The 20,965-nt window shown below is 46.3% G+C and overlaps 1 protein-coding gene across 1 annotated transcript in view; it reads right to left on the minus strand.

Moving 5' to 3' along the window:
- OBSCN (obscurin, cytoskeletal calmodulin and titin-interacting RhoGEF) overlaps window positions 1-20,965 on the minus strand; it is a 263,533-nt gene that overhangs the window by 183,033 nt on the left and 59,535 nt on the right. The window contains exons 19-28 of the mRNA XM_083405850.1: window positions 19,610-19,879; window positions 18,040-18,306; window positions 14,975-15,241; window positions 13,503-13,615; window positions 10,947-11,100; window positions 8,414-8,575; window positions 7,351-7,455; window positions 6,035-6,301; window positions 2,927-3,196; window positions 1,277-1,543 (exon numbers count right to left, since the gene is read on the minus strand). Coding sequence (XP_083261976.1) covers window positions 1,277-1,543; window positions 2,927-3,196; window positions 6,035-6,301; window positions 7,351-7,455; window positions 8,414-8,575; window positions 10,947-11,100; window positions 13,503-13,615; window positions 14,975-15,241; window positions 18,040-18,306; window positions 19,610-19,879 — 2,142 coding nt within the window. The remainder of the gene's footprint in view (window positions 1-1,276; window positions 1,544-2,926; window positions 3,197-6,034; window positions 6,302-7,350; window positions 7,456-8,413; window positions 8,576-10,946; window positions 11,101-13,502; window positions 13,616-14,974; window positions 15,242-18,039; window positions 18,307-19,609; window positions 19,880-20,965) is intronic.

The raw sequence follows: 20,965 nt of genomic DNA on the forward strand, positions 1-20,965 counted from the left end.
TATGCAAAGGCAGTTTCCCACATAGCATTTTCAGAGAATCCAAAGGGCCACGATAGCAAATAAAATATTTTTCTGAACATCTCAGATTCTCCATCTGCTGCCTAAGAAATGTCCTCCCCTGTCTTATGGCTTCTTCCTCCCCACACTCCAAATAAGCAAGCTCATTCCATTCTCCTGAGGAATGCACCATTCTCCAATACATTACAGGTTGCCACAACACACTCTGCATTGTAAATTCCCTTTCTAACCTGCAACCTGAGCAGGTAGCAGCAACCTTCTTGGGCCAGTGGGCACACTTGGATTTTTGAGAACATTCCATGTGTGCCAGTAGCAAAATGGCTGTTGTGGGGTTGTGGTATATGACAGATGGGCTGACATGGAGGTGTGTCAGAGTGGCTTCAACTTAGGAGAGGCTGAGTGTGCTGGGCCCGGGGGTTAACCTGAGCAATGCGGTCCAGGTCCGGTCCCAAATCCAAGGGTTCCACAAAGAGTCAGTCCGACAGGGTCAAGGCAGGAAACCAGGCTAGGTCAGGCACAGGGTCACAGGCAGGTTCCAGCAAACAGCAATGTTGCTCCCGCAACCTGGGGCGGGGTCCGACAGCCTTTTATCTCTGTCGGGGTAATGGCTGGTCCTGATCCCCCGCTGACTCACTTCCCTGTCTCGCCCGAAGGCGAGCATTCCTCCTGCGAGTACTCAGGTCTCTCCGTCTCTCAGACCTAAGCCTTTGCAGCTTGGGAGATGTTGGTGGGTTACTAGACTCAGAGGCCACCTCAGCCTCTCCTGACCCAACCAGTAGAGGAGCAGCTGTAAGTGATGGCCCAGCTGAGGGCAACGAGGTAATCCCCGCATCTGGAGCCAGGGCCCAGCTGGTGCTTGTTGCAGGGGAACCTGTGCAGACTGGGACTCTTCAGAATCAGGCCCCAGACTTGGTTCAGATGCCGCCTGAGGCAGAGGTTCCGAGTCCGAGCCCAAGTCCCAGGCCATCACACTGAGTCAAGGCAAACAGGAACTGGGCAAAAAGAGGCAACAGTCTCCCTTGCATTTGGGGAGGCATTTATTGACATCTTTCAAAGGTACCAGAGGATGGTGCCTTTTCTATGCATTATTGCTGCCTTAATGCGGCATATAGACATGTCAATAAAAATTATTCACTTATCGGATTTCACCCAATTTCTAATAGTAAGTATACACATGAGAAAATTGCTAATTTCTTTCCCTGCACATAAAGCAAGGCTGGACTCCCCTCACCTTCCCTTCATTGTTTCACCTACGTACCCAGAATGGTCAGTGAGGCCTTGGTCTCTGAAGTCCCAGCTTTGCATTTGTAAACACCAGAATCTCCAACAGACAACTTCAGGATTTTTAGCTCTGCTGTGTTCTTATCCCTCTTGAGCTTAAACCTCTCTGAGGGCTCGATGAGGGTGTGGTCTTTGTACCATTCTACAACCTTTGGAGAAGGCTTGAACTCACAAGAAAGGACAACCGAGTGGGTTTCCTGGACAACCTTGTCTTCTAGGTGCCTGGTAATAGTCACTTGAAGATCTACAAAGAGAAGCAGCGAGGAGGGTCATGATGGACAAAGAAGAAGTTGCAATGAATTAGATCTAGGAGAAACTATGGGAGTGGCATTGAATTAGAACTAGGGGAACTATGCACAACTGCTAGTTAATGCATGAAGGAGGGACACTGGTGGCGCTGTGGTCTAAACCACTGAGCCTCTTGGGCTTGCCAGTTGGAAGGTCAACAGTTCGAATCCCTGCAACAGAGTGAGCTTCCGTTGCTCTGTCCCAACCTAGCAGTTTGAAAGCACGCCAGTGTAAGTAGATAGGTACTGCTGTGGCAGGAAGGTAAACGGTGTTTCTGTGCGCTCTGGTTTCCGTCATGGTCACCCGTTGAGCCAGAAGCGGTTTAGTTCTGCTGGCCACATGACCCAGAAAGCTGTCTGAGGACAACCACTGGCTCCCTCAGCCTGAAAGTGAGATGAGCGCCGCACCCCATAGTCACCTTTGACTGGACTTAACCGTCCAGGGTTCCTTTACCTTTATCAATGCATGAAGGGGTAAAGAACCATAGAATTGTATTGCTAGGTTGACTCATACTTGTGCTGGGCCCGGGGGCTAAACCAAACAACGCAGTCCAGGTCCGGTCCCAAATCCAAGGATTCCATGAGGAGTCAGTCCAACAGGGCCAAGGCAGGAAACCAGGCAAGGTCAGGCACAGGATCACAGGCAGGTTCTGGCAAAGAGTAATGTTGCTCCTGCAACCTGGGGCGGGGTCCGACAGCCTTTTATCTCTGTCGGGGTAACGGCCGGTCCTGATCCCCCAGTAACTCACCTCCCTGTCTTGCCCGAAGGCGAGCATTCCTCCTGCGAGTACTCAGGTCTCTCCTTCTCTCAGACCTGAGTCTCTGCAGCTCGGGAGACGTCAGTGGGTTACTAGACCCAGAGGCTGCCTCAGCCTCCCCTAACCCAACCAGTAGTGGAGCAGCTGTAAGTGATGGCCCAGCTGGAGGCAACGAGGTCATCCCCGCATCTGGAGCAAGGGCAGGCTCAGGCCCTTGACTTGGCCCAGCTGGTGCTTGTTGCAGGGGAACCTGTGCAGACTGGGGCTCTTCAGAATCAGGCCCCAGACTCAGTTCAGATGCCTCCTGAGGCAGAGGATCCGGTGCGGATCGAGACTCCTCTGGTTCTGAGTTTGAACCCGAGTCCCAGGCCATCACAATACTATCCTTGACTGAGGTATCGTGGATGATCAATATGGAGCGGGTCCCTTCCTCGCAGAGGAGGCTCCTCTGAATCTCTTTGCCATCCTTGCACCGCTGAATGTTGCTCATCTAAAAGCCCCCCTGCCTTCTCCTCAAGAACCACCCTGAACAGACCTTCTGCTGCTGCTGCCGTTTCAAGTTCTGAGGAAGAAGCGACTTACCTTTCACCACCAAGTTCGCTGTGGACTTTGCTTTGCCAATGGCAAACTGAATGGTGCCTGTCATCTCTACGTCAGTCTTCCTCAGGATCAGGCGGTGGAGCCTCCTCTCCTGTTCTATCACAACATCCTTGCTGGCCTGCAGGAGTTCTCCACGGAGAGACCATTTAGGGGGCTTGACAGACTCAATGGAGATTTCGCACTCAAACCTGGCTTCCGCTGGCTCACTGACCTCCACATCCCTCAGCTCCTTCACAATATTGATGGATTGCTCTGAGGACAAGGAGGAGCCAAAGAGAAAAAGGTCAAATGTCCGCCCTGCTGCCTCCACGCAGACCATGTAGTGGTGGCTTATTAACAGCTATTTAAAATCATCATAATGTTGAGATTTGAACATTGCTGGGCTCCTTGGTCCAGCTTAGGACAAGAGGAGCAGGAAATAAATATTAATATGCAGTAGCATATTTTTAAACCCTTCAGCTTATCCACTAAGAGCAAAACTAGCCAAGTTCTGACTCCTCTTCCTGCTATTGTTGTAGGCCCAGAGTGTTGTAGGCCTGTGGCCTCCACGTCAATGTTGCTGGACTACAAATCCCATCACCCCTGACCATTGGCCATACTGGCTGGGCTGATGGAAGCTGTAGTCCAGAAACAGCTGGAAGTCCACAAGTTCTTTATCCATATTGCGGGCAGACTTTATTTGTTGGTTCACTTTATTTCCCCACCTCTGACCGTGGCAGCAAATTATGCAACACAATGATACATGCAAATATTGGGGCAGGTGGGGGGGGGGGAGTTGACCCAAAGCTGTGATTTTCAGTGGCAACCCCGTGCCAATCATCAAGCCCAGCTCTCTTGTGGGGTTGCAATTCTAAACACATCTTTTGCCATTAAAAGTGCACAGGCTTAGATTGTAAGGACAATTCTTATATACTATGATTATGTTCTTCTGGAATCTTTTGGGTTATACTGACACTTTATTGGTACGCTTTTTGCTGTAGCTAGGAAGTTGGGCAATCAAGATGTCTGATGATTTGAATTTTGTTGAAAGGGCACTTTCCCACAGGATATTATGCAGATCTCCGATGGACTTATTCAATATCTTTATCAACGACTTGGATGATGGACTCAAGGGCCTCCTGATCAAATTTGCAGATGACACCAAACTGGGAGGGGTGGCTAACGCCCCAGAGGACAGGATCACACTTCAGGACAACCTTGACAGGTTGGAGAACTGGGCCAAAACAAACAAGATGAACTTTAACAGGGAGAAATGTAAAGTATTGCACTTGGGCAAAAAAAATGAGAGGCACAAATACAAGATGGGTGACACCTGGCTTGAGAGCAGTACATGTGAAAAGGATCTAGGAGTCTTGGTTGACCACAAACTTGACATGAGCCAACAGTGTGACGCAGCAGCTAAAAAAGCTAGATCAAGGGAAGTAATAGTGCCACTGTATTCTGCTCTGGTCAGACCTCACCTGGAGTACTGTGTCCAGTTCTGGGCACCACAGTTCAAGAAGGACACTGACAAACTGGAACGTGTCCAGAGGAGGGCAACCAAAATGGTCAAAGGCCTGGAAACGATGCCTTATGAGGAAGGGCTAAGGGAGCTGGGCATGTTTAGCCTGGAGAAGAGGAGGTTAAGGGGTGATATGATAGCCATGTTCAAATATATAAAAGGATGTCACATAGAGGAGGGAGAAAGGTTGTTTTCTGCTGCTCCAGAGAAGCGGACACGGAGCAATGGATCCAAACTACAAGAAAGAAGATTCCACCTAAACATTAGGAAGAACTTCCTGACAGTAAGAGCTGTTCGGCAGTGGAATTTGCTGCCAAGGAGTGTGGTGGAGTCTCCTTCTTTGGAGGTCTTTAAGCAGAGGCTTGACAACCATATGTCAGGAGTGCTCTGATGGTGTTTCCTGCTTGGCAGGGGGTTGGACTCGATGGCCCTTGTGGTCTCTTCCAACTCTATGATTCTATTCTATTCTATGACTGATTCCTTTACTCAATCTGCTCAGTTCCTTCCATAAAAAAGGGCGTAGAACCCAAAACACAATTCATGTATGTGGCAGAGAGAAGTACAAAGCCTCTTACCGCATGGGGGAGTCCTTTTAAGTAATGTCAGTTCCTAGATTTCAAGTTGTGTGACTAACATTCTGGATCAACAGCAGGAGAAACTGCCATGTAAAGCTATCCTAATGTTCTGGGGTAAGGTTCAGCGATAGTAGCATTTTTACCATCAAATCTGCTTCAACCTCCGTTCAGAACCAGCAATGCGATGAACCTGGCTCTAGTTCTGTAATGACTATTTGGTAGCCTGCAGGTAGAACCCAAAACTGCAGACCAATATTTATGTATGCAACTATGGCAGGAAGGTTATTGACTGCCAAAAATTGGAAAAGCAGCAGCGTCCCAACTAAAACAGACTGGCTATCTAAAATGATGGAATACTTCCATATTGCCGAACTGACAGGGAGGATAAGAGGAGATATGGTACAAAAGGTAAATAAGGAGTAGGCTATCTTTAAGGAATACCTCAAAATTTATGTGGAAAAAGGTAGAATTTCTGACAGATATTGAATGAATCCAGAAAATGATTAGAGTGAAAGGAGAGTAAAGTCAAGACAGAAGAAGAGATTAAAGAAATAATGAAATGCATTTAAGCTGGTTGGAAAAACAAAATAGCATAACAAGAACGGCTGGAAGTCAAATCACTTGGCAGGTGTCCGTGTGGGGTAGGTGTGTAGGTATGTTGATATGTACAGTATAGGTAGGTATTATATAGAGTAATGTAGGTGTGTTTTATGTTATGAAAATAAGGTAGTGTGTATGTGTATTGTGTAAATGTAAATGTATGTGTTTTATATGTTAATAAAATAAAATTAATTAATTAAAAAAAAAAGAACTGGGCAAATATTTTGCCTGCATTTCCACAACACCTTGCCTGGAAAGAAGGGTAGGGGTGGCGGGAACAAGTCTGAAATCTAAATGATGCTCTTCTTGGCTTTGGGAATTCCACCCACCCATCTTGCGATATTTAGATAAATGGCACGACTACTCAGTTTCATGGCTTCCCTCCACATATTCCAGCTGAGAACAAGTTAGTACCTTCCACATAAAACTGAGCACTGCTTTTGTCATCGATGGCATCGCAGGTGTAAATGCCTTCATCAGCAAACTCTGTCTCGTTGATTATGAGCTTCCTGTAGAGCCCATCGCTGACAATCTCATACTTCTGGCCAGGTTGGATCAGTTTGTTATCCTTGTACCACTTGACCTCAGCATTCCGGCGAGACACTTGGCACTCCAGAAAGCCCCGATGCTTCTCAATTGCAATCTTTACGCGGAGAGGTTTCACAAACCTTACAGGCAGTTCTAAAGGACGACAAAGAAACATCATTACTAGTTCTACTGCTTTGAATTGATATAGTGCTTTAGGAAGTTCAAAACATTTGATATTCACTTTCACCTGGCGCCTAAAAACGTATAATGAAGGTGCTAGACAAGCCTCCCTGGGGAGAGCATTTTACAAACAGGGAGCCACTGCAGAAAAGGCCCCGTTCTCGTGTTGCCACCTTCCCGAACTCTCATGGAGGAGGCACACAAAGAAGGGCCTCAGATTATGATCACAGGGTCTGGGTCGGTTTATATGGGGAGAGGCGGTCATTAGGTATTGTGGTCCTGAGCTCTTTAGGAAATTAACCAAACTGAAGGTGCGTTTTTGAGAAAGACTAAGGTGGCCCCATCACCTCCTGGCAAATAGAAGGGGAAGAAATGGAGGCAGTGAGAGATTTTACTTTCTTGGGCTCCATGATCACTGCAGATGGTGACGGCAGTCATGAAATCAAAAGATGCCTGCTTCTTGGGAGAAAAGCAATGACAAACCTAGACAGCATCTTAAAAAGCAGAGACATCACCTTGCCAACAAAGGTTTGTATAGTTAAAGCTATGGTTTTCCCAGTAGTGCTGTATGGAAGTGAGAGCTGGACCACAAAGAAGGCTGATTGCCAAAGAATTGATGCTTTTGAATTATGGTGCTGGAGGAGATGCTTGAGAGTCTCGTGGACTGCAAGAAGATCAAACCTATCGATTCTTAAGGAAATCAGCCTTGAGTGCTCACTGGAACGGCAGATCCTGAAGCTGAGGCTCCAATACTTTGGCCACCTCATGAGAAGAGAAGACTCTCTGCAAAAGACCCTGATGTTGGGAAAGATGGAGGGCCCAAGGAAAAGGGGACGATGGAGGACGAGATGGTGGGACAGTGTTCTCGAAGCTACCAGCATGAGTTTGACCAAACTGCGGGAGGCAGTGGAAGACAGGAGTGCCTGGCTTGCTCTGGTCCATGGGGTCATGAAGAGTCGGACACGACTAAACAGTAAGAACAACAAATAAGCCACACTGCAATACAATGCCATCATAATTACCTTTTACTTTAAGTTTTGCCCGGGATTCTGCTTTTTCAGCAACAAATTTGATTTCTGCTGAATCCTCCATCTCCACGCTTCTGTAGACTAGCGCGTAGCTTTTCCCTGTGAACAGAGACACAAACTCACAGTTACGGGCCATCAGTTTTGAGATCTGCTGAGTGTACCACACCTTAGGCACCTGCTCCTTAATCTCATTGTAGCCTCTCGTACTACCCAAGAAGACACAGAAAGCACATTTTTAGTAGTAAATCCCACAACACAAGAATCCCCTTACCCCTAGAGGACATGGTCTAATATCCATTTCCTTAGCCCAGAGAATCATGGGGTTTATAGCTATATAAGTAGACTAGATATATCCATCTGAGAATTCTTAGCACCTTTGTCAAACAACACTTCCCATAATTATTTGGGGAAAGCCACAACACTCAAACTGGTATAGAGTCATACCTCGGGTTACAGACGCTTCAGGTTCCATTTTTTCTGGTTACGGACCCACTGAAACCCGGAAGTACCGGAACGGGTTTTAGGGGTCATGCATGTGCAGAAGCGCCGAATTGCAACCCGCACGTGTGCAGACACGCCACTGTGGGTTGCGAACATGCATCCTGCATGGATCACATTTGCAACCTGAACTGTTATGTTGTGGGTGAACATATCAGACGACATAAACATCTCTCGTTTATTCACAGGCCAGAACGGAACAGAACTGAAGGGTTCAGCCAGCCTGCTTACATAGAGCTCCACTAGAACGCAACAGTAACCACTTTCTGTAACTATCCAATCACTGAACGTCACTTTCAATCCCTTATTTGCATATGTGGACCTGAGTGAAAAATATCTACAGTATCCCCCTGCTGGCCCAGGGTGAGAACTTCAGTACATAACATGAACGTCCACTGTATAACTGATATGCATGTGATCTGAAGGTCTGCCATCAAGCTTTAGTTATGCAAGAGACCTAAACAGTTCAGACACGCTTTCCAGTGGTCTTCCCCCCACGTGCCATTCCAACAAGAAAACAAATCCAATGTTTCTACTCATCAGCCGTCCCCTTTCCTACCGTCCTGGCGCAACCTGATGTTCTCTCCGGCCCGGATCTTGTTTTCGTTGCTGAACCACTGGGTTTCAACCTCATCGTGGGAAATCTCGCAGGTGAAGGAAGCACTCTCTTTCTCGCTCACCTCCACATCTTCCAGTGGCTTCACTATCTTGATATCTCGGGCTAAAGGGTTACAAAGAGGTATTTTACTGGAGATATTTGCTCCTACTGAAACATGTTCCTTTTGGCCTGCTCCTCTGTCCTTCCTCTTTCTTTCTTTCTTTTTTAAATTTTATTGCAAATGTGTACAAATCAAAACTTACAAACTTGAAAAAGAAAAAAGAAATTAAGAAAGGTTACCAAAAAAAAGAAAAGAGAAAAAGAAAAGAAAAATGAAAAACAGAAAGATAAATATCATACACCGATACAGTTAAGTCTTAATAAAGAAAAAAGAAAATCATAAATAAAACGACATTAAGTCATTCATTATTAAACTAATACTTCACAGATCAAACACAAATGTTTTTAAAAATTACCTCTTCCATGTCATCCATTTTCCTAATAAACTGACATTTCTTAAATATTTCATTTTTTCGTGTTTTTTGTTCTTTCGTTCTTTGGGCTTCCGTCAGTCTCGCACCCGTTCATTATTTCTAATGGAAACTAACTTATCTGTATTTAGGGGTGCAATGCCCCTGCACCCCTAAAAGGGGGTAAGTGGACTTTTAGCTGTGAGTAGGAAGGTGATGTGAAAGGGAAGGTTTGAGGCCCTTTGACCTCTAGACTGGCTAATCAGTTCACCCCAACTGAGCTAAAATGTCATTTATTTTATTTGTTTGCTTGTTTATCATTTAGTAAAGGTAAAGGTAAAGGGACTCCTGACCATTAGGCCCAGTCGTGGCCGACTCTGGGGTTGCGGCACTCATCTCGCTTTATTGGCTGAGGGAGCTGGCTTCCAAGTCATGTGGCCAGCATGACTAAGCTGCTTCTGGTGAACCAGAGCAGGGCACGGAAACGCCGTTTACCTTCCCACCGGAGCAGTACCTATTTATCTACTTGCACTTTGACGTGCTTTCAAACTGCTAGGGACCGAGCAATGGGAGCTCACCCCATCGCAGGGATTTGAACCGCCGACCTTCTGATCGACAAGTCCTAGGCTCTGTGGTTTAACCCACAGCTCCACCCGCGTCCCGTTTATCATTTAGTGGTAGTAAAAAAGTACAGAAAGTTTCATCACATACCAACGATACTTAATGGAGCAATTGCAGAGCAATTACACAGCCTAACTGTAGATATCAGCACTTTCAATACACATTCTACTCCCCCTTGATGATAGTGTGCATTAGTTCAATTGAGAATCTTGTTTAGCATGCCTTTTAATTATATACACACCCCAGAAGCTATCGGTACTAATAGAACAGAATGCACCATGTTTTCAGGCTCTCCTGCTGGTGGACTTTCTGTAAGCACCCAGGTGGCTACTGTGAGAACAAGATGTGGGGCTAGATGGACCTTTGGCGAGATGTTTTTTTCCTCCTTCCCCAAGATGCTCCCTTGCCTTTCATCTACATCCTGTACTTACAAGCACAGTGGTGGTACCACTGATGAGCAACAATAGGACAGACCTAAGGAGGTGAGAGGGACGCGGGTGGCGCTGTGGGTTAAAGCCTCAGCACCTAGGGCTTGCCGATCGAAAGGTCGGCGGTTCGAATCCCTGCGGCGGGGTGCGCTCCCATTGTTCGGTCCCAGCGCCTGCCAACCTAGCAGTTCGAAAGCACTCCCGGGTGCAAGTAGATAAATAGGGACTGCTTACTAGCGGGAAGGTAAACGGCGTTTCCATGTGCGGCTCTGGCTCGCCAGATGCAGCTTGTCACGCTGGCCACATGACCCGGACGTGTCTTCGGACAGCGCTGGCCCCCGGCCTCTTTGAGTGAGATGGGCGCACAACTCTAGAGTCTGTCAAGACTGGCCCGTACGGGCAGGGGTACCTTTACCTTTAAGGAGGAGAGACCTTAACCATGATCCTGGGGTTAAGTTACATACTAAACCAGATCTTGGCGTAGAAGAAGAAGAAAAAGAGTTTGGATGTGATATCCCGCTTTATCACTACCCTAAGGAGTCTCAAAGCGGCTAACATTCTCCCTTCCCTTCCTCCCCCACAACAAACACTCTGTGAGGTGAATGAGGCTGAGAGACTTCAAAGAAGTGTGACTAACCCAAGGTCACCCAGCAGCTGCATGTGGAGGAGCAGGGAATCGAACCCAGTTCACCAAATTACGAGACTACTGCTCTTAACCACTACACCACCACTAGTTGCTGCACCACACAGGGAACAGGGGATGAGCAAAGCCACAGTTTGGCTTACTGTGAAGTGCAAGCCAGGCCACTGAGCAACACAGACATTCTACCTGTGACATTTATCCCTCCTCCTTCTCACATGCAAGGCACCACCTGATGCAGCAGTGATGGAATCTTAATAAATACACCTGTGAATCAGCCTGATGACTGGGCAGCGTTTTAGGCAAATATTTTTGTTCTTCCCACTGAAACATACCATGGACCACCAAGTTAGCTGAGCTCTTGTCATCAACAGCATCGCACATATATTTCCCTTTGTCTTCAAATTCGCATTTGTGAATTGTGAGGCTTCTCGTGGTCCCTCGTGCAAAGACTGCAATTTTTTTATTTGGCCGAAGCTCGATTCCATCCTAAAAGGAAGAAGTCCAAATCAGGTTTTAACAGACTCACCAAGCTTCTTAATTGCAGTGTTCTTGTCTCACCAAAATCAATATGGAACAAGAAAGTATTCCACTGTTTGAAGGTACTATAATACTTTCATTCAAGATCCACAAAACTCTGTTTGGACAAGATATAATTCACACCTGAGGCCCCATTGGAGATTTGCCAGAATTTAATAACTGCCATTGTGTTCCTAAGAAAGATGCCACTGACTCTAGAAAGTCAATGTCAGATTTGAGAATGAGCCACCATTTCATTGAATTTGCTGTTGCTGGGGAGATTTATATGTTGCCATTTCGTGATTGACAGCCATAGCCTTTAAATACCCTGCATGCAGCGTTGAGCTTCCTCTTTTCACTGTGCACATCGGATCACCCATCCCACCATCCCTAATTTTAGGGATGTTGCATTGACCTTGCTATGCCTGCCATGGGGTTTTCTGCTTTTGGGGCAGGGGCCTGGTAGGAATTTTGTCCATTTGGCTGATTGGCTGGTGCCGTTTGGTTTTCGCCTACTGCGTAGCAAATCGTCACAACTTGTAAGGTTGCGGTTAGGCATTGGTTTAGGAGTTGGGTGGTGGAGGGGCATGGATTGGCTGTGCCTGCCCCTCCAAAATGCTGCTGCTGCAAGGGTTTTCCATTAAAGGAACCCAGGGGCTCGCCATACTTTTGTCCGAACCCCTGTCAAGGGGCTAGGGCCAGGCAAGAGCCCCTGGAAGCATTTGGGGAGAGGTGAGGCATGGTTCCTAGTCCCGTCTCTCCCCCCAAAATGTTTTCCCTTTACTGACTTTGCAAGCGGGCGAATGTCAGTCTGTCCCCGTGCGGGGTCAGATAGTCGCAACCAATGCCTAAGCAACCACTCACATCGCTTGTAATTTTAATAAAGTTATGGCCAAAATTATGCCAAAAACCTTAAAACTAAAATCTTGTGTCAACTGTGTTTTATTGGGGGTGTCTTGGGGACCTCGACACGCAAGAGGAGAGACTGTGTCATACATTTCCAAGAGGAATGAGGTTCTTGTAATATAATTTAGTGCAATGTTTCAGTGCTTCTGAATGTCCAGTCTTGCTCTGATTATTACTGTTATGGGATGGTGAGCTTGAGCTGAAAGACTTTTGGGGGTCTCTTAATGAATCAGTGATTCCCAGCTCTGCATTTTTTGCAGATGGGTTTTCCATCTATGTATGTTGCTTGAAGCATACCAGGTATGCGTGGACTTGTAATTTGTTCTGGCTAAGTTGCTCCCTATGTCATGAAGATTGGCTGCCTTTGACAAAGCCTCTCCTCCTTACAGAGGGGAGGAGTTGTGAGCAGGAGCCGCTTCCCGCGTTGGCAGGGGGCGTTCCAGTCCCTGCCGAGCTGGCCTGGCTGCCGCGCCACGCCCCCAGGTAGCCAACCAATCAGGTGGAGGCTTGGGGCAGGGTTTTGCCACTCAAATGTGGCCGTGGCAGCACTTCCTTTTCATTCCGCTGCTGATTTTCGTCAGATCACACACACACCCTCCCTTTAGTTCCCTGCTTGGTTCTTGACATTGCTATGGATCTGTGGTTGGTCACCTTGGTTGTCCAAGGGGCCTGGTAGGAATTTTTATCCAACTGGCAAATTGGCACCGGTCACTTGGTTTTTCACCTACCTCGCAGCAAATCGTCACAACTTTTAGTTATTGGTGGTTAGACATTGAAATATGTTTGTGTATTGGAGGGCAGGGTGTGGCCATCGCCTACCCCTCCACTTTATGGGTATTCCGGTAAAGGAATCTGGCGGTCGTGGATCCTATTCGATGCCCTTGCTGGTGGCTAGGACCATGGCACAACCCCCGGTGACATCAGGGGGAGCTTTCAGTTGTATTTGCATCAATAGGCTCCTCCCACTGGTGGTTAACCCTTGTTAGACTCACCCCTTCCAGAGGGGGTGGAGTCATGCTCTGTTGTTTTATCCAGCGCCTAAGCCAATACCTCTCACATGCTGTAATCAATAAAGTTGTGGCCTTTTTTAGCCCATTAACCTAATATACTGTGTCCATGTGTCTTCTTATCCCCAAGCAGGTGGCGGGTCCTTGAATCCCAAAGCTAGCAGCTGTTTTAGAAGTGAGTGTGTTTTTCTCCATCCCTTGGCTGGGTCTGAAGTCATCAAGCTGTCTGTGTAAAAACGCTTAACCAGGCAGCTCAAACTGAGAAAGACTGAGGGTCAGAAAGCTGAGTTGGAGCTTTGCAATATTTTTGGATATCTGTTGGGGTGCTAAGCACCTATGTTCAAGCTACATATTTGTAAGTATACACAAATACTACACAACACCCTGAAGAGTCCATGTGACACATCAGACCCCATTTCCTTAAGGTAGGAAAAGTCACATGGCCAGTCAATTCAGTACCTTACGCCACTTGACATCTGCATTAGGCCTGGAAAGTTCACATTCGAAGGTTACGTCATCCTTGTTCTGAGCATTAATGTCTTGCAAAGGTTTAATTATTTTCACGGGACGTTCTGCCAAAAATAAAAACAACAATGGTAGTAGTAGCAAATAATAATAATAATAATAATAATAATAATAATAATAATAATAATAATGCCTGTGAAAGAGAACCATTCCACCCCACAATCAGGCATATTAATAATAATAATAATAATAATAATAATAATAATAATAATAATAATAATAAAATGCCCTTCATCCAAGGATCCCAGGGCAGATTATTATTATTATTATTATTATTATTATTTATTAATTAATTAATTAATTAAAATTTGTATACCGCTCTTCATCCAAAAATCTCGGGGTGGTTCACAACAGAAAAATAGAAAATATATAGCGAAACAAACACAAACCAATAACCCCTGCCAGCACATTTTAAAACCCAATAGAATGTTTTGTGTTGTATTGTATTGCTCTTTTTTTTGTTTTTTTTTTTTGTTTTGTTTTGTAGTGTTTAAATTGTTCAAAAAGTAATAAATATTATTTTTTTTAAAAAAAAAGAATGTTAATCAGCCAAATGCTTGGTTGAAGAGAAATGTTTTTATCTGGCACCTAAAGATATGTAAGGAAGGCACTAGGCCAGTCTCCCTGGAGAGAGCATTCCACAAATGGGGAGCCACCACAGAAAAGGCCTGTTCTCATGTTGATACCCTCTGGGACTCTTGAGGAGGAGGCACACAAAGAAGGGTCTCAGATTATGATTGCAGATTCCGGGTCCATTCATATGGGAAGAGGCAGTCCCTGAGGTATTGCAGTATTGCAGTTACCTAGCTATCACGAGGAAGGGTGAAATATACTCAGAGCTGAGTGTTGATTTCATGCTCTTTATTTCAGCTCATGGTAAACTGTGAGTAAGTGCTTCCCCCCAAAACCTCTGGCTATATATACATTATTTACACAAAGGGTCCCGTGTGATTGGCTGATTCAATTCCCCTCCTGGAGCCTGATTGGGCTGCTCCTGCAGACCAATCAGGTTGCTGATTCACTTCTTCCTGGAGCCTGATTGGGCTGTTCCAGCAGGCCAATCAGGTTGCTGATTCACTTCCTCCTGGAGCCGGATTGGGCAGCTCCTGCTGATCAATCAGGTTGCTGCTTTCTAGGATCCTACCTGCCTATTGTTCTAGGATCCAAGCTCAGTACGTAACAAAGGGTTTGCCAGCAGCCTCTGGGCTGACTTGGGGATGAGACTCCTGTGGTTGCTAGGCACCCCCTACGGCGTGCTTCTCTTGGCGGTTCACGTTGTGGTCAGCAAAACGTTTGAATGGAACTGATGCTCAATAGAGCCAGTAGACCTTGTGCTTTGGACATGTGTCTCATGCACCCAACGAACAGAGTTGCGCAACAAAGACATCCAAGATCTGAATGCCTACCTTTCACATTAAGTCTGCCGGTTGTGTGAAGACTTTCAGCCTTGAAGGCAACAAGACCCGAGTCCTCAATTTCAAGGGATGAAAGAGTCAGCGAATGCTTCTTCCCCTGGACACTAATGCAGCAGTTGTCCTTGGCTTTCAGCCTCACACCGTCCTTCATCCAGGTAACTTCCACGTTCTCGTGTGACAGCTCCACCTCGAATGTAGCAGACTGCCCTTCATGGGTATCAACTGGCTGAAGGCCTTTCACCAGTTTGATGGGTCTCGCTTGGGAACAAAGCAACATCACAAAGAATTAGATGTGTCTGGGCCAAAGGAAGATTCCCAGGCTTATCATTCTTCCCATTTAAGTGGCGTGCCCATCTGGAAACTGCACCAAGGATTCAACTAGCAAGAAATAGACAAGGGGTAGTGATCTCCTTCAGGCCCCGATTCAAAATTTCCAGAGGCATTTGACTGCTAGAATGCTGGACTGGGTAGGCAGGAGAACATTAAGCACACCAGTTTTCTTGTGTGCTTATGTTCTTACTGTCGGCACAAAATAAAGATTATTCTGTCTTTTACCTAAGCATACATGATTAACCATTCTAGGAAAATACCCTGGATTAATAATTAAGCTAAATACATCACTGAGCAGGCCTCCCATGGGAGATTCCCACCTTGCTTCTCTGCAAGCAAAGAAAGTATAGTATAGTGTTGGTTTTTATTTTGAAACCTCTCACAGTCTAGACTTCATAATTTCTTATGTCTCTGTTTCCAAGTATTCAGAAGTCTTTTATCTAGGGTCTATGGTATTTGATAAGGGACGTGGGTGGCACTGTGGATTAAACCACAGAGCCTAGAACTTGCCGATCAGAAGGTTGGCGGTTCGAATCCCCACAACAGGGTGAGCTCCCATTGCTCGGTCCCTGCTCCTGCCAACCTAGCAGTTCGAAAGTACGTCAAAGTGCAAGTAGATAAATAGCCACCCTTCCAGCGGGAGGGTAAACGGCGTTTCCGTGCACTGCTCTGGTTCGTCAGAAGCGGCTTAGTCATGCTGGCCACATGACCCGGAAGCTGTACGCCGGCTCCCTCGGCCAATAAAGCGAGATGAGCACCGCAACCCCAGAGTCGGTCACGACTGGATCTAATGGTCAGGGGTCCCTTTACCTTTACCTATGGTATTTGATATTTGGATCCCTAACATTCTGGAAACCTATTGGAATGGGGCATTTCATAATTCTGAACTTCCGAAATGTGTACGATGAATGCTTTCAAAACAACCCAAAATAATATGCACATTTTTGCTCAAGGTACATCAACCAGATTCTTGTCCACACCTAATACTTCTAATCTGTGTCCCCCTCTTCTATAAAAGTGAGCATGACTTACACCCATAGGCTGTTGACTCTCATTGGGCACTACAATAGGACTTCTGTAGACACAGGTGTTGCGGCTTTCTGGTGGTACATTATTAGTGATGAGCAGCATGTATTGAGGCATTCAATTATATACCGTATTTTTTGCTCTATAAGACTCACTTTTTCCCCTCCTAAAAGGTAAGGGGAAATGTGTGTGCATCTTATGGAGCGAATTCAGGCTGCACAGCTATCCCAGAAGCCAGAACAGCAAGAGGGATTGCTGCTTTCACTGCGCAGCAATCCCTCTTGCTCTTCTGGCTTCTGAGATTCAGAATATTTTTTTTCTTGTTTTCCTCCTCCAAAAACTAGGTGCGTCTTGTGGTCTGGTGCGTCTTATAGAGTGAAAAATACGGTACATAACAAACGGCACAGATGGAAGTCATCCTCACAAATAAACACAGTCAACACCCAGGTAAGAGCTCTTGCAAATGCTTAATGGCTGATTCACACACTTACATGTGTTAGATGTACACCTAAGATGCTACAACTAGGCCAAAAAACACAAGCGTGTAAATGCAAAAAATATGTGCATCACACAGGTATACTCACTGGGGAACCAGGTATGATGTCATGTGATGTGTGGAAGAGGTCTAGAAATCTTTTGACCAAATGTACACCTGTTACTTCAAGGTCCCTTTTCTGATATTCTACTCCTTTAAGCTTCAGAGTTTGCAGGACAACTCCCCCCGCCCTGCCCCAAAAATTCCATCATACCAGTTATAGGGATGACCTTTGGACTGGGTCAGTGGATATTCCATCACTCAGGACTGGGGAATGTGCTTGTAGGCATACTAAGGTTATTTTGAGGAAGAGCTGCTGGGGAAGCGATTAGCAAAAGCACCAACTCCACACGCAAGCACTGCCCAAGTGAATGCTTGCCCTGCAGTACAGCAAGGAAACAGAGGCAAAAAATGCTTTTTGTTAAGGAAACCAGTCTCACGCACTGAGATTGGTGGGACAGTTAACATGACCAAACTCACATAATGAAAATATGGAGGGTGTGGACCATGCAGTGATGTGGAAGGATCTGCAAATCTGTCAATTTCAGCCTCTTTCCTTTCCTCATTTTTCCAATCTTAAGTTCAGTTCTCTACATTGGTTTGCAATTTTATTGATTTTTTTTTTTTAAGGTCATGCAAATTTCTCCCAGTGGGCACATGTCTGTGTGCAATTTCCCCTAATGTACACATTTTACAAAGCAATTTCCCCTAATATAACGGATTTTGAAATATTTTCACCAATATATGCATTTTTATGCACATGTTATCCTGTAAAAGCCAGAGAAGCGTGAATTTCCCAAACGACAGCTGTGTTTCGGTTTGGGCCTGGTTTCAGAAAAGTAGGTAGGTTTACCTTTAAATGTGAACTGAATCGAATTTCTCTCCCATCCCTAGTCATGTGATTACTTTTACCATGAATTAAGGAACCACCTTATACTGAAGGAGCCTGTGGAGCTGCAGATTTTGTGGTTTTTTTCCACCAAATCCCAGGCAGACTCATGGCTAGGTTATCTTTTGTGTCTCTGCCTTGGGTGCTTTTCTGTCTCATTTTAAAATCTTCCTTGGTTTTTTTGTTCCAGTGCTCATTGCATTTGAGGAGGTAAGCGCTGTATTTGCAAAAAAGCATACACCCACAAGTGAAGACATCCAACCATCCTTGACTCACTTTCCACAGCTATTTTTGCCTGGGTCTTGTCGTGGAGAGTCTCGCAGGAGTAATAGCCACGGTCCCCACAGGCGGCACTCTTAATCACCAGGCTGTGCTTTGTCCCTTCGGCCTTGATCTCCATGTTGTCACCTGGATGGAGCAAGCTGCCGTTCTTCATCCATTTCACCTCTGTGGTTGGCTTTGATAGCTCTACTTCCAGCGTCACCATCTCCTTCTCCTCAACAATTTTGGCTTCCAGTTTCTTCACAAATGATACTGGCGTCTCTACAGGCAACAAAGACACAAATGCAACATTGTTGAGAGAGCTTTGGAAATGACTACAATTAGGCACGGTTATGGTGGGACGCGGGTGGCGCTGTGGTCTAAACCACAGAGCCTAGGGCTTGCCAATCGGAAGGTCAGCGGTTCGAATCCCCGCGACGGGGTGAGCACCCGTTGTTCAGTCCCAGCTCCTGCCAACCTACCCGTTCGAAAGCATGTCAAAGTGCAAGTAGATAAATAGGTACTGCTCCGGTGGGAAGGTAAACGGTGTTTCTGTGCACTGCTCTGCTTTGCCAGAAGCGGCTTAGTCATGCTGGCCACATGTCCCAGAAGCTGTACACCGGCTCCCTCGGCCAATAAAGCGAGATGAGCGCCACAACCCCAGAGTCGTCCGCGACTGGACCTAACGGTCAGGGGTCCCTTTACCTTTTAGGCACAGTTATGCAGAAGGCGGGGGAACTTTTGACATGAACCCCTTTGTATATTACCTACTAAATAATGTAAGAGTTGCTGCTCCCTGCCCCCAATAAACTCAACAACGTTTGTTTCCTGATTTTCACTGTTTGAAATATAGCAACTCAATGTTACGTTTATCTAGGGAAATGAAAAATGCAACATTCTACTGACACACACCCAGCAAACCCAAAAGTCAGTTGCCCTGTTGTTATCTTTTCATTCAGCAGCCTAACAGTCCATGGATAGAAGCTGTTCTTTACCCTGTTGGTGCGACTAATCCTGCTTCTATATCTTCTGCCCGAGGGCAGGAGATCAAGAAAGTGCCGGCCAGGGTGTGAATCATCCCTGAGAATTTTCCTCACTCTCCTGAGGCAACGTTATTCCGCTATTTCATCCAGCGGATTCACGGAACAGCCCATAATATCTTCTGCTGTATTCACCACCCTCTGTAGGCACTTCAGATGATGTCAAACCAGCACCGTGATGCAGTATGAAAGGACACCTTCTATTGTTGACCGGTAGAAGGAGATCATCAAAGGGGACAGAATGGACGGTAGCATTTCAGACTGCAGGTCTGGAATGCTATTTTTAATTTTTCTCCTGCATAAAACCTCCCTACAACTAGGAAACTGGCACCACAGGGGAAGGGCTTGCTAGAACTTCTTTTCCTGGTGTACTCGATTTCCACTTGCAAATAGTGTTTTCCCTCTTCCCCACCCACCCCCAGTTCGCTTTTACATCCAGAAACAGAAAGTAGAAGTCCATTCTATCTCCATCTTCTGCATGCTTAGCTGCAGCCTTGCAAAATCCACCCAGTGGTGGACATTCTTTGCTACTTTCCACCTCTCACCTTCCACTTTGAGGGTTGCTTTGCTCTCTACTCCTTCCGCTTCTGCTGAGATTGCAGCGGAGTCTTTCAGAGTCAAGTCAGTGATGGTGAGGCTATGGTTTGAATCCTCCTGGGATATGACATATTTTTTACTGGCTTCGATTTTGGTTCCATTCCGACTCCACGTGACAGCGGCGTCGCTGGGGGAGACAACGCATTTGAAAACTGCCTCTTTGCCTTCTTCAGCTACTATGTTGTGGAGGCCTTTGACAAACTTCACCAGTCTAGGAACTGGGAGAGGAGATGGTGATTAATTGTCATAATAATGCAGCGCATTCAGCTATGCATATATAATAAAGGCACATTGGACGTCCCCTTATCCTGGGGTCAGTGCACTGGTCCATCTAGCTAGGCATTGTGCATCCTGAACAGCAGCAGGACTTCAGGGTTTCAGACTCATGACTTTCCTAATCCTGCCTACAGAAGGAATGAACCTGGGATCTTCTGCATGCACAGCAAACACCCTACCACTGAGCTACAGCCCTTCATCATTGAACATTCACCTCTTTTCCCCATCTGTTCCCCTAAATAGGCACCCCTTATTAATGTTATCTTGGCCAACTTGAGGTGGAAAACATGTGTTTGCTCAGCTGGCATGTAGCTCTGGACCACGCCTTCCCATACTTGAACATACACATGGTCCTCATGCAGGACCATAACATGCTTCTTGCACCATTGCCTACTAGGCTTCTTCTTCAACATTGAAATGCCATGCTCCTTTGTAGGTGATCTGTGCAGATCTAGAACCCTGTGAGAGACACAGCTTTGCTTTCAGAACATCCCCCAAGCGAAGGGGTAGCCAACATAATGCCCTCCATATGGTTTAGGACTACAACCCCCATCAACCTCAGCTAGCATAGCAAATAACCAGGGTTGATGGGAGTTGTAGTCCAAAACTTCTAGAGGCCACCACATTGGGTAGCCCTACGCTAAGCAGACCCCCATCCCTGACAATGGACCTTTGGGTGCCCATCTCTGGATCAGGACCTTGGAATGTATGTTCCTACCACAAAGACCTGAATCCAGAGCCATACATTTCCGAGCACAATTCAAAGTATTGGTGCTGACCTTTAAAGCCCTAAACAGCCTCGGTCCAGTATACCTGAAGGAGCATCTCCACCCCCATCGTTCAGCCCGGACACTGAGATCCAGCCCTGAGGGCCTTCTGGCGGTTCCCTCGCTGCGAGAAGCCATGTTACAGGGAACCAGGAAGAGCGCCTTCTCGGTAGTGGCACCCGCCCTGTGGAACGCCCTCCCACCAGATGTCAAAGAGAAGAACTACTACCAGACTTTTAGAAGACATCTGAAGGCAGCTTA

This window comes from Podarcis tiliguerta (assembly GCF_965153285.1).
Source record: "Podarcis tiliguerta genome assembly, chromosome: 12".
Lineage (NCBI taxonomy): Eukaryota > Metazoa > Chordata > Lepidosauria > Squamata > Lacertidae > Podarcis > Podarcis tiliguerta.